The 13840-nt window shown below is 58.6% G+C and overlaps 1 protein-coding gene across 4 annotated transcripts; it reads right to left on the reverse strand.

The window, feature by feature from the left end:
• Positions 1–1511: 1511 nt before the first annotated feature.
• On the reverse strand, positions 1512–13564 carry BBC3 (BCL2 binding component 3). Of its 4 annotated transcripts, none has more exons than XM_077980780.1 (4): positions 13313–13564; positions 8860–9148; positions 7259–7449; positions 1512–2603 (listed from the first exon to the last, which is right to left on the reverse strand). In XM_077980780.1, exons 2-4 carry the CDS (start codon positions 9131–9133, stop codon positions 2487–2489), a joined length of 582 nt encoding a protein of 193 aa, XP_077836906.1. In that variant the 5' UTR covers positions 9134–9148; positions 13313–13564; the 3' UTR covers positions 1512–2486. The 4 variants fall into 4 exon arrangements, with proteins under 4 accessions (XP_077836906.1, XP_014979825.1, XP_077836905.1 ...); XM_015124339.3 differs by lacking the exon at positions 13313–13564 and adding an exon at positions 11690–11960; XM_077980779.1 differs by lacking the exon at positions 13313–13564 and adding an exon at positions 11690–11960 and having other exon boundaries at positions 7259–7482; positions 8836–9148.
• Between the last annotated feature and the right edge of the window lie 276 nt (positions 13565–13840).

Raw genomic sequence — 13840 nt, forward strand, 5'->3', positions numbered from 1 at the left:
CCGCCTTCCTCCCTCTCTCCCTCCCTCCCTCCCTTCCTTCCTTCCTTCCTTCCAGACAGGGCCTTGCTCTGTCACCTAGGCTGGAATGCAATGGCACAATCTTGGCTCGCTGCAACCTCCACCTCCCAGGTTCAAGCAATTCTCCTGCTTCAGTCTCTTGAGTAGCTGGGATTACAGACACTCACCCCTACGCTTAGCTGATTTTTGTCTCGATCTCCTGACCTCAGGTGATCTGCCCACCTCCCTGCTTCTCATTGAGGTCTCTGTCACTCAGTTATCAGTACAGGGAAAGGGCTCAAGGGCAGTGTGTGGCCATGGCCATTTGCAGAAGATGGCAGTAGGAGCGACCCTTTCTACTTTTACTCAACACAGCTGCTTATGCCCAGCCTGGTTAGGCCTCAGGGCAGTGTGCGGGGACTGTGATCTTAGCTCCAGGTGCTCCTCCAGCTGGAGAGGCAGCCTACGGCTGATCACAGTGCAAGGCCAGATGTCCCTTTCTGTCTCTGTGAGGGCAGAGATGAGGTCTGTCTCATGACTCTATCCCCAGCACTTGTCACAGTGGTGCCTCTGAATATGTTATGGGTCATTCACTCATCCATTAAATATCAAGTGCCCTTACAACATACTTTATCCACTGGGGACAAAGTGAGGATAAAGCAACAAAGAACCCCTACCCTTTTGGGGACTTCACTTTATTTTGTTTTTGAGACAGGGTCTCACCCTGTCACCCAGGCTTGAGTGCAGTGGCTTGATCATAGCTCACTGCAGCCTCCAACTCCTGGGCTCAAGTGATCCTCCTGCCTCAGTCTCCTGAGTAGCTGGGACTACACACCCACACCACTATGCCTGGCTAATTTTTTTTTTTTTTTTTTTTTGTAGAGATGGGGTTTCACTGTGTTGCCCAGGCTGGTCTTGAACTCCTGGGTTCAAAAGATCCATCCATCTCAGCCTCTCACAGTGCTGGGATTATAGGCATGACCCATGGCACCAGGCCGAGCTTCACTTTTACCAGGAATGGGGATGATGAAGGCTGGGAGTGTCCCAGTCTGGTGGAGCTCAGGCCCCTTAGCCTTTCTTCTGATGGAGCCACAACTGCCCGGGCCCGCCTCTCCCACCCACTCACAAGCAGGGCTCACAGAGCCTCTGATTAGAAGACCTCTTCGGCCGGACGCGGTGGCTCAAGCCTGTAATCCCAGCACTCTGGGAGGCCGAGACGGGTGGATCACGAGGTCAGGAGATCGAGACTATCCTGGCTAACACGGTGAAACCCCGTCTCTACTAAAAAAAATACAAAAAACTAGCCGGGCGATGTGGCGGACGCCTGTAGTCCCAGCTACTTGGGAGGCTGAGGCAGGAGAATGGCGTGAACCCGGGAGGCGGAGCTTGCAGTGAGCTGAGATCCGGCCACTGCACTCCAGCCTGGGCGGCACAGCGAGACTCCGTCTCAAAAAAAAAAAAAAAGAAGACCTCTTCAAGGCCACGCTGCAGGGAAGGCAAGCAGAAAGAGTATCCACTGTTCCAATCTGATTTTATTGAAAAGGAAACATACAAAAATCATGTACAAAAAAAATTAACCAAACATGTACAGAAAATTCATTCCGGTATCTACAGCAGCGCATATACAGTATCTTACAGGCTGGGCCATCCCTCCCCACTCCCAGACTCCTCCCTCTTCCGAGATTTCCCCCCCTCCCTGACTCCCCGTCTTCCCCCCAGCGCTTGGCCCTGGGGACTAAGGCTGGGGCGGCTTCAGCCAAAATCTCCCACCCCCCAAATGAATGCCAGTGGTCACACGTGCTCTCTCTAAACCTATGCAATGGGATTGATGGGGCGGGGGGCGGTCGTGGGCAGAGCACAGGATTCACAGTCTGGGCCCCTCCTGGCCACCCCCGCATGAAGGTGAGGCAGGCACACCCACCACCCGCCGGCTGGCTCAGGGAAGATGGTTGGGCACCTGGCTGGAGCAACCGGCAGACGCGCCCCACTCTCTGGCTCCAGGAGGCTAGTGGTCACGTTTGGCTCATTTGCTCTTCACGGGCCCCCTCCCAGGAGGAGGGGGGGAAGCACCAGAGGCCTGAGGCCAGGCCCAGAGTGAAGGAGCACCGAGAGGAGAGCCCCCCCTCAGTGTCACCCCTGCAGCTGGAACGGACACCAGTACAACAGCCTTTCCTGAGATGGTGGTGGGCGGCAGAGGCGGGCGGCTCAGTCCCCACCCCCTTGGTCACCGCCGCCTTCCGATGCTGAGTCCATCAGCCCTCCCTCCCCTGGCTTCTTGGCCAGGGACCCAGGAGTCCGCATCTCTGTCAGTGAACCCCAGGCTGGGCTGGGGCTGGAGTGGCTGCCCCGGCTTGCCCCCGGGATAGGCAGGGCTGGGAGTCCAGTATGCTACATGGTGCAGAGAAAGTCCCCCGCGCTGGCCAGGGTGTCAGGAGGTGGGAGGGGCCTGCCCCCCGAGTCCCTGACGTCCACCGGGCGGGTGCAGGCACCTAATTGGGCTCCATTTCGGGGGCTCTGTGGCCCCTGGGTAAGGGCAGGAGTCCCATGATGAGATTGTACAGGACCCTCCAGGGCGAGGGGCGGTGTCGCTGCTGCTCCTCTTGTCTCTGGGGAAGAGAGACCGGGCAGTTAGCAGGGGACTGAGTATGGTGAGGGGAGAGGGGATGGTCAGCTCCAGCAGTGAGGCGACTGTCTCGCCCACCCCTATTCCGGCTCCTCCCCACACCTGGGCTAACGTCCATGTCTTGGAGGTCACATCCTCATCCAGGACCTGAGACCAGGAGGCAGAGGACAAACACGGAATGTCTTCAGCAGAGAGCTAGGCACCCAGCAAGTGTGTGGCACATGTTAGCTGCGGCCGCCCCAGCCCTGCTGTACACTTAGGAAAGATCCCACAAGGGGCTGAAGGATGGACTGCAACCTATCCTACCCCTCCCTGCAGGGCCGGCAAGATGAGGAGAAAGGAGCAGGGTGCCCACAGTCTTGGCAGTTCTAGAACACTCTGTGGAAGGAGGAGAACTGGGAAGAGTTCACCCCCCATTGCAAAGGCTTCAAAAGAAGCACCTCTAGGCAATGCTGAGTGAAACCCCTGCCTTCTCTCCAGTGGCAGGGTGAAAACAAGGTGGTCTTTAGGGACCTCTCAGCTCCAACATGCTAGGAAGTGGGAAGGCGGGAGGCTAAGTCCTAGGAAAGGCTCCCGACTGGTAAAAATTAAAGGCAATACTAAAAAGTGTACAGAGGCCCAGTGCGGTGACTTATACCTGTAATCCCAGCACTTTCAGAGGCCAAGGTGGGAGATCACCTAAGGCCAGGAGTTTGAGACCAGCATGGCCAACATAGTGGAACCCCGTCTCTATTAAAAATACAGGCCGGGGCTGGGCGCGGTGGCTTAAGCCTGTAATCCCAGCACTTTGGGAGGCCGAGGCGGGTGGATCACGAGGTCAGGAGATCGAGACTATCCTGGCTAACATGGTGAAACCCTGTTTCTACTAAAAATACAAAATACTAGCCGGGCGTGGTGGCGGGCTCCTGTGGTCCCAGCTACTTGGGAGGCTGAGGCGGGAGAATGGCGTGAACCCGGGAGGCGGAGCTTGCAGTGAGCTGAGATCACGCCACTGCACTCCAGCCTGGGAGACACAGCGAGACTCCGTCTCAAAAAAAAAAAAATACAGGCCGGGTGCGGTGGCTCATGCCTGTAATTGCAGCACTTTGGGAGGCTGAGGCGGGCAGATCACGAGGTCAGGAAATTGAGACCATCCTGGCTAACACAGTGAAACCCCATCTCTACTAAAAATACAAAAAAATTAGCCAGGCGTGGTGGTGGGCGCCTGTAGTCCCAGCTACTCGGGAGACTGAGGCAGGAGAATGGCGTGAACCCAGGAGGCGGAGCTTGCAGTGAGCCGAGATCGCGCCACTGCACTCCAGCCTAGGTGACATAGCGAGACTACGTCTCAAAAAAAAAAAAAAAAATGGCTGGGCAAGGTGGCTCATGTCTGTAATCCCAGCACTTTGGGAGGCCAAGGCAGGTGGATCACCTGAGGTCAGGAGTTCAAGACCAGCCTGGCCAACATGGGGAAACCCCATCTCCACTAAAACAACAAAAACTAGCCGGGCATGGTGGCATGCACCTGTAGTCCCAGTTACTTGGGAGGCCAAGGCAGAAGAATCGCTTGAATCCGGGAGGCGGAGGTTGCAGTGAGCTGAGATTGCACCACTGCACTCCAGCCTGGGCGACAGAGCAAGACTATCTCAAAAAACAAAACAAAAAAGCGTACAGAGAGCTGCAGTTCTCTGCCACTCCCTGTAGCTCCACAGGCAGGCTCTATGCTAAGTGGGGACCACCTAACCTCCTCCCCTTCAGGTGCTGGGGAAGGAGAAACTCACTTTACAGAAGGTTAAATGATCCTCATCTTCCTCCTGTTACCTGGCAGTGAGTCGCCTGGTACCAGCCCAGTCTCCTCAACACTCCCTAGCAACTCTTGGGGCCAGGAGATGGTGGCAAAGGGGGCACATCGGATTGGCGTAAGTTATAAAACCCACCACTGTCAAACTGCTGTGGGTGCCACCTGGTGAGCAAGCTAGCAATCACCTAGTAAGGTGGATGGTGGGCAGACCACCCAGGTACCTACTCTAGAAACACAAGAGCACACCTGGAAACATGCATGTGTAGGAGAGGAAAAAAGGCAATAAATAATGGCCGGGCACAGTGGCTCACACCTGTAATCCCAGCACTTTGTGAGGCCAAGGTGGGTGGATCACCTGAGGTCGGGAGTTCAAGATCAGCCTGGTCAACACAGTGAAACCCCATCTCTACTAAAAATACAAAAATTAGCCAGGCATGGTGGAGGACATCTGTAACCTCAGCTACTTGGGAGGCTGAGGCAGGAGAATCGCTTGAACCCGAGAGGTGGAGGTTTCAATGGGCCAAGATCGTGCCATTGCACTCCATCCTGGGCAACAAGAGCGAAGCTCTGTCTCCAAAAAAAAAAAAAAAAAAAAAGAAAGCCAATAAATAAAATCTGAAATATATTTTAAAATAGGCTGAGTGAGGTAGCTCAGGCCCATAATTCCAGCACTTTGGGAGGCTGAGGCAGGAGGATCACTTGAGGCCAGGAGTTTGAGACCAGCCTGGGTAACGCAGAAAGACCTGATCTCTATAAAAATAAAAATAAAATAAAAATTAGCCAGGCATGGTGGACCTGCCTGTGGTCCCAGCTAGTTGGGAGGCTGAGACGGGAGGATCCCTTAAACCCAGGAGTTGGAGGCTGCAGGGAGCTGTGATTGAACCACTGCACTCCAGCCTGGGAGACAGAGTGAGACCCTGTCTCTAAACATAAAATAAAAATACATATCTATCCATCAATGAGAAAATGAATAAGGATACTATGTTTATCCAACAGAATACTATGTAGCAGTGAAAATGGCTTTTTTTTTTTTTTTTTTTTTTTTGAGACAGAGTCTCATTCTGTCCTTCAAGATGGAGTGCAGTGGCTTGATCTCCTGATCTCGGCTCACTGCAACCTCCACACCGCCACCTCCTGGGTTCAAGAGATTCTCCTGCCTCAGTCTCCCAAGTAGCTGGGATTACTGGTGTGCCACCATGCTCAGCTAATTTTTCTTTTCTTTTTTTTTTGAGACGGATTTTTGCTCCTGTTGCCCAGGCTGGAGTGCAATGGCGCTATCTCGGTTCACGGTAACCCCCGCCTCCCAGTTTCAAGCAATTATCCTGCCTCAGCCTCCCGAGTAGCTGAGATTATAGGCCTGCACCACCACACCCAGCTAATTTTGTATTTTTAGTAGAGACGGGGTTTCTTCATGTTGGTCAGGCTCCCCTCAAACTCCCGACCTCAGGTGATCCGCCCTCCTCAACCTCCCAAAGTGCTGGGATTACAGGTGTGAGCCACCGTGCCCGGGCTTCATTTTTGTATTGTTAGTAGAGACAAGGTTTCACCATGTTGGTGAGACTGGTCTCGAACTCCCAACCTCAAGTGATCCGCTTGCCTCCGCCTCCCAAAGGGCTGGGATTACAGGAGTGGCCCACTGCATCCGGCCGAAAATGGCTGTATTTGTTGTTTCTTTCTTGCGATGGTCTTGTTCTGCCCCCAGGCTGGAGTTAAGTGGCCCTTCATGGCTCACTGCAGCCTGGACTTCCCTGGCTCAAGGGACCCTTTCACCCCAGCCTCCCGAGTAGCTGGGACTGCAGGCTGGCACCACCACACCCGGCTAATTTTTATATTTTTTGTAGCAATAGGGGTCTCATTATGTGGCCCAGACTGGTCTAGAACTCCTGGGGTAAAGTGTCCTTCCAACTCCGCCTCCCAAAGTGCTGGGATTACAGGCGTGAGCCACCGAGCCTGGCTGAACATATGGTGAATCTGAAGCCTAATATTAAGGGAAAAACGAATTCTGGGGAGGAACAAAAACTATGTCATGTAGGCTAAGCTAAGACTGCCCCATGATCCTAAGCCCTGGTTCTGGCCTGGTAAATATGGAGTAAAAGCAACACCTGCAGGGGTTGAGACAGGCCAACTTGAGAGATTTCCTTTGGATGCAGGGAGGGGGAAGGGATGGGGAGAGTGAGGAGCTTCACCACATGCGTTTCTGCGGTTTTGTTTGGTTTGTTAATAAGCAATGCGGGTGTAATGTTCAGACTGAACAGAGCTGGCTAGTGGGCGCACGATGTTTGTGATTTCCCATTCTCTGCTGTGGGCTTCGAATATCTGTTTTAAAAAATCGGGGCCGTGCCAGGGGCTGGGGGCGGGGCCTCCCGCGGGGCGGGGCTCCGAGCCCACCCCTGCAGTCCTCAGCCCGCCCCGGCTGTCCCCGGCACGCCCCGGCGCCCGGGAAGCTGTGTGGCGCTGCGGGCCGCGCGAGAGGGACGGCAGGGGGCGGGCGCGGCGCGGCTGCTGACTCACCAGCTATAAATAGCCCGGGATATATGAGCCGCGCCGCCCAGCGCCGCCCTCAGTCCCCGCGGCCGCGGGCCACGGGCGCGCCGCTAGTCTCCGCGGCGGCCTAGTCCCCGGCCCTGGCCCTGGCCCTGGCCCGGGCTCTGGCTCCGGCTATGTCAGCCGCGGCGCGGAGTCCCTGGGCGGCTCTGCGGGCGCGCGATACCCCCCACCCACTCACCCCCCACCTGCCTGTCCGCGGAGCGACCCAGCCGCGCAGGGCAGCAGCTGCCGCACATCTGGCGGGGGCCGCCTGCCGCCCCCTCCTCCGGCGGGAAGTCCCACCTGCCGTCTACCCCACCCCCAGCACTCACCCGCCGCTCGTATTGCGCGTTGAGGTCGTCCGCCATCCGCCGCAGCTGGGCCCCGATCTCCCGGGCCCACTGTTCCTCCTCCCCGCGGACTCCCGGGGCCGCCTGGGTGGGACCGCCCGCCAGGGCCCCCGGGGCGCTGGGCACGGGCGACTCCAGGTGCTGCTCCGCCAGCAAGAGCGAGGGCTGAGGACCTTGGAGAAGCAGAGGGGCGCGGTCAGCACCCACTACCCCTCCAGGCCTCGAAGTGTACGGGCCCACTTCCCTCTTTCCCAGCTACTGCTCCCCGACTCATTTCTAGTGATCCCTTCGCCCCGTCTTAGAGTCAATTTCTCAGCTTTTCCTCCCCAGGCACCAGAAAGCAAAAAGGACCTGGGGACGCCGCTCTGGGGTCACCTGTCTGGCCAGCTACGTCCCCACGGCCTTGTCAGTGTGGAAGGTAGACGGCCAGACAGGTGACCCCGGGGGTGGTCAGGCTTAACGACCTCTATTTCCCAACGGGGACACATCTTGCCTGTTCCATGTGACAGACAGGGAAACTGAGGCCCGCCCGTAGGGAGTATCCCAAGGTCACACAGGGATACAGCGACTGAACCCCACCCAGATCACAAGCCTCAGGTCTCCAGCCCTCTCGTGTCCAACCACAGGGAAGCCACACCTCCGGATGTGGCAGAGGCCTAGAGACCAGAAGGCCAGAGAGACTGTGGCAGCTTCAGAGCGCGGGCCTGGGGGCTGGGACGCGGGAGATGCCTTGCTGCCCCACCCCCTTCTGAGAGCCCTGGGAGGCTCCTGCCCTCCCGTCCCACCAGATCCTGGTCTGAGGGTTCCCGAAGGCCTACAACCAGGGCCTCAGTTTCCACATCTATGACCTTGGCTTGAAATCGGTGTCCCCTTCCAGGGCTTCCAGGAACTGAGCTAGGGAAGTTTTCTCTTTCCTTGCTCCCCTTGGGCTGCCGGGACAGGATGGGGGATGGGAAACCAGGACTCACTTTCCCGGGCTACAGTGCCTGCTGGCAGGGATGGGGCTCCCCGGGCACCACAGGGTTAACAGCCCATCAGGCAGGGGACCTTTAACCCTTCCCTCCCCAAGACTCCCCCCTCCCCGAGGGGACTTTCCCAACACAATGGCCCCTCCCCCTCTCCTTCCTCCGCCGGGACTGCGGAGAGGGCCAACCCTGGCCAAAGAGATGCAAATAAAGGCAAAGGCCCCTCGACCCCTCCCCAGAGCCCAGAGTTGACAGTCCTCCCGCTCGGCCCACACTCCCTGCAACAAGAATCCTCCAGGGGGTCTAGGGGACCCAGACTGGGGGAGGGCAGCTCGGATGCAGCTGTTGCCCCAGGCCCGGAAGAGACAGTGGGCTGCAATTCGGGGACTGCAGTTAGATTCCAGGAGGGACTTCCCACTTGACCTCCCCCTCCACCCCCAGCCTCCGTCTTCCTGCTTCTTTCAACACAAAGACCACATTGGCCACACCCTCCCAGTGGCCCGGCCGGGCTCGCCACTTCCCCCCTACCCCGTCCTCTCCCACTTCTCCAGTTCCTCCGAGTCTCAGGTCCTCTCTCTTCCCGACTCCTATCACCCCGGGGGCGGGGCGGGCACTCACCGTCCGGGCGTGGGCCTCGGGGCCGGCTGCGGGGACCCCCAGGCCAGCGGGGGCCCCCCAGGGCGGCGGTGACGGCGGGTGGGGCGGTGGGGGCGCAGAGGTAGGCAGCGGGCAGCAGGGCGGGGGCGGCGGGGGCGGCAGCCAGGCCGGGCTCGCAGAGGCCGCAGGACACTGCCGAGGGCACCAGGCGGCCGAGCGGGAAGGGGCGCGGGCCGTCGCGGGCCAGGCCCTCTACGGGCTCCGGGGAGCTGCCCTCCTGGCGTGCGCGGGCCATGGCGCTCCCTGGGGCCTGCGGGACACGGGAGGAGGAGCAGGTCAGCAGGGAAGTACCAGGACCCACTGTACCTCCAGTCTACCCGGGGTCAGGACCCAGATGGAGAAGAGTGGAGGTGTGTGTGCATGCGGAGGGGGTGATGGCCCCACAGAGACACGCCCAACCAGGGGATGACACCACCGGGTCCTGGCTGGTCTGGAGAGCCTCCCCTGCATACGGTGATGGGCACACAGGAGGGACAGGGAGCACAGGATGGCTCTCACAGCAAAGGCAGGGCTCACACAGGACGGATGGAGGGGTCTAGCAGGTGTGTGTACGTGGGCTGTGACAGTCCCACAACACAAACTCACTCCACTTGGGACTCACAGCATGGGCTGGTGGGGACAACTTTCCCAACACAGCGACGGGCACACAGGGAGGGCAGCGAGGCACAGTGAGGCCCCCACAGCACACACACAAGGACTCACACGGGACTGGCCAGCCTGACCACCCACCCCACCTCCCACTTGCACACAAACACTGAGATGGCCCCAGTCTCAGACATCACTACTCGGTACACACAACACACACACACACATACACCCCGACCAAAGCAGGAGCATCCAGACAGACCATCACAAGCACTCTACATACTGCCCACACTGGCTGGCACAACCCATCCCCACACACACATCCAAACTGTCAAAGTCTCACACACTGACCCACTGTTGATATGCCCAGGGGCACATGCAAACACAATGCAGCCATTGCAAACACAAACACACACACACCAGCTAGGCACTGCCTCAGTTCCCAAACATGCCCCTCTCCCCACACACACACACACACACACACACACTCACACTCCAGAGATAAGACCGGCACACCTCTGGACTCACATATCAACACAAAACAGACACCCACGGACACACATACATCAACACCCCCAAAACACACCCACATGTCACCAACTCTCAGGACACACGTAAATCAGGCACACACAGACACATGCCATCAGACCTCAACACACCACCAGACACGCAGGCTACGACCAGCAGACACCAACCCACCCTCCTCAAGCAGCCCTCAAACACCATCACCAACTGTCAGCAACACACACACACACCCTACAGCTAACTCTAATCCCACACAGCCCAGCAGCGCACACACCTAGCGCACCCACAGAAAACACTGGTCTCACGTGACTGACATAAACACTACACACACGCAGCCCACATGACACACATGAGCCAGCCGATCACAGTGACAAGCCCCTCAGACCCAACACACACACGCATACACTACACACACACACAGAGGCTCAGAAACAACCCCATCCAGAGGCTGCGAGCAACACCCACCGTCTACACTGTATAGACCCCACAGATCCTGGGCCCTCAAATCCCAGACGCTGATGCCAGACACACAAGCCAAACCCAGACTGAAACAATCCCCCACCACACACACACACACACACACACACCTGAGAACTCACACAGACACCTGGACAGAAAACAAGACATTTGCATTTAGCAGGCGCAGCATCACAAACGCTGGGCAAAGACACACATGCCCCGGAGATACAGAGACAGCCTCAGCCAAGACAGAAACACACAGGCAAGACACAAGCGCACACACCGCACGCTCGGGCAAGACACACACAGAAACACACAAACAGCTCACTCCAGCAACACACACACACACTACAACCTCCACAGCCCAGCACACGCAGGCAACAGACCCCCAGTATCACCCCAAAACAGCACACACAGACAACTCTCACCGAGAACACACGCAGGTCCACCCACCCCACAGGCAGGGCACCCACAGACAGAACCCCACACAAACAGGCGCGGGGACTCACGCAGACACCCCGACGGGTCAGAAACCCCAACATTCCTCCGGATCGACACCACCACTCGCTGCAGAACCCAGCACAAACTCAGAGCCAGACACGCGCACACACCCAGGCGAGACACCTGCAGATCCACAACCCCGCACAAGCGCGCTCCCACGGCGGTCCCAGACGCCCCCCTCCGCTGTCACAGCCCCCCCCACCGCCGCCACGTGCGCCCGCCCCGCCCGCCAGGCGAGCGCGGGGCCAATAACCGGCTGTTGCTGGGGCGCAGCCCCCGCCCGCAGGAGCCGCAGACTCCACGGCCCGCGAGCCGCCCCCCGTCGCCGCCCCCAGCGGGCGCGCGCCCTGGGTGTGGCCGCCCCTCCGTGCCGCCCCCCCGCCCCTCCCGGACTTTGGGGGCTGGGGCACCCCGGGGTCGACCCTCTTCCCCGGGGCCGCACTGGCCGCCAGGGGGCGCTGCCAAGCCCGCACCCCATTGTTTGTAAACAAACCCGCCAGACCGCCGAGGCACCTGTGCGCCCAGACCGGCGCCCCAACGCCGAGCCGCCTCTCACCCGGCGACCTCGGCCCAGGGTCCCTCGCGGGGTTTGGAGGGAGGCGCGGTGGGGGGAGGCAGGGCGCCCACACTGCTCTCCGCCTGCACTCCCGTCACCTCCTCCAGGGAGTCCACCCGGCCTGGCCGATCGCCGCCGGCGAGGAGTCAGGGCGCGCACACTCACCCCGGGGGCATGAACACGCCGGAGGGGGCGGCGGTGGGGGGCGGGCGGCTTCCTTCAAGAGGGCGCGCCCGCCAAGCGCCGCTCTCCGCGGCGGCTGTTGCTGGGGCTGTCGCTGCTGCTGCCGCTCTAACTGCAGTGGCGGCTGCTGTGGCTGTGGCTGCTGCCGTTCCCCGGGCCGCAGGCGCGTCCGCGTAGTGGCCGCCGCTGCTGGGATCGCTGGTGCCGCCGCCACCGCCAGGCGCCCGCTCGCATGTGGCTCGCGCCGCGTCTCAGGCCGCCCGGCGGATCCCGGGCCCGCTCCAAAGCCGCCCCGCCCCGCCCCGCCCCGCCCCCGCCCGGCGGGTCCCACGCCCCGCCCCCGCGTGACGCTACGGCCCCGCCCGCCCGCCGCGGACAAGTCGGGACTTGCAGGCGCGCGCCGCGCCCCCCCCTACCTCCGCGCCGGGGGTTTCCCTGCAGCCGGGGACGGGGCAGGGCCTGGCCCAAGGCGAGGAGGACCCAGGCGCTGTGCAGCGGGGTCCAGGGAGATCGCCCAGACACCGGGACAGTCGGACACACACACTGACTGGGACCCACAGATCCACACCCCCAGGGATGCGTACACAGACCGACCGACGTTCCAGGGTCCACCAAGTCACGTGCAGGCAGAGCCCAGAGGATATACTCATGGACACAAGGCCACAGTCTCACAAATCCACACCATGGACAGGGGCACGAACACACACACTCACTTACTGATGGGGCTAACACACACACCCAGACGCAAATGCACAGACCCACTAACAGGGCCCCCCGGACAAGCAGACGGACACAATGGCAGGGCCACACACAGTTGCACAAACACCCACACTGATGATCACACCTGGGCCCACGAACTGTGTTCACAAACAACCCTACCGAACAGGCACCCACACCACATGCACGGTGGTGCAACCACAACAGACACAGGCGGAATGCTTGTCTGGAAACACAAACTTGCTGATAGGCACAGGGGACACACATACACACCCAGACACACACAGACACCTGTTACAGGGATACCTGGACACACAGCCAAATCCAAATCACACTCCAACAGGGACATACACAAATGCACTCACTTAATTTCACAGCTAACACATTAAAACTATCAGAAACTGACATTTGCCCCCCACGATGGCTCACATTTGTAATCCCAGTACTTTGGGAGGCCAAGGTGCATGGATCTCGCCTGAGGTCAGGAGTTCGAGACCAGCCTGACCAACATGGTGAAACCCCGTCTCTACTAAAAATACAAAATTAGCCGGGTGTGGTGACGCATGCCTGTAATCCCAGCTACTAGGGAGGCTGAGGCAGGAGAATTGCTTGAACCCGGGAGGCGGAGGTTGCAGTGAGCCGAGATCCTGCCACTGCACTCCAGCCTGGGCGACAAGAGCAAACTCCATCTAAAAAAAAAAAAAAAAAAAAAGAAAAGAAAAAAGAAAAAAGGAAGGAAACTGACATTCATAGACAGACCAAATCAGACATAGACATAGAAGAAACTGACCACCGACACATGTCATGAAGTCACACCTGTGACAGCTTCTTGCTAACTGGTCCACTGACTGCACACACACGGGAGCATGCACACCTGGCCACACTCACCACAAATCTGGCAGGGGACCCACGTCGCAGAAGAAGCCCTGGGCACCTGGCATGGACATGCCCGGGCAGACCCCACGCCAAATTTTATCCTGTCTCATAGTTTTCTATTCCCTTTCCTTTTTCAGTTTCTCATTGTTACTTCCTTCTCTGCTCTGGTTCAGGGAGTTTTGAGTTTTGTCCTTCCTTCTTCCAAAGCTGTGGACTCCTGTCTCCTCCTCTACACTTTCCATCCCTACCGGGTCTCACCCAATCACAATCGCCTCATCAGAGTGAGTCACCTTCCAGTGCCTAGCATGGGGCTGGCTGAGAAAAGATGTCAGACTTCTCAAACTTGACTGCCTCCAAGTACACACTCTTAGCTTCCCCAAGAAAAGCAGTTAATCTATATCTCACATGAAATTTTCCCATTTGAAACATTGGGAACGCCTCAGCTTTCCTCTCTCTTTCCCTTTCCCTGATTATTCATTCTCCCTTCCTTCTTCCTGGTGTTTTCCAAACTGTGGTTCATGAGTAAACCATGGATTATGA

The sequence above is a fragment of the Macaca mulatta genome, chromosome 19 (genome assembly GCF_049350105.2).
Source record: "Macaca mulatta isolate MMU2019108-1 chromosome 19, T2T-MMU8v2.0, whole genome shotgun sequence".
NCBI lineage: Eukaryota > Metazoa > Chordata > Mammalia > Primates > Cercopithecidae > Macaca > Macaca mulatta.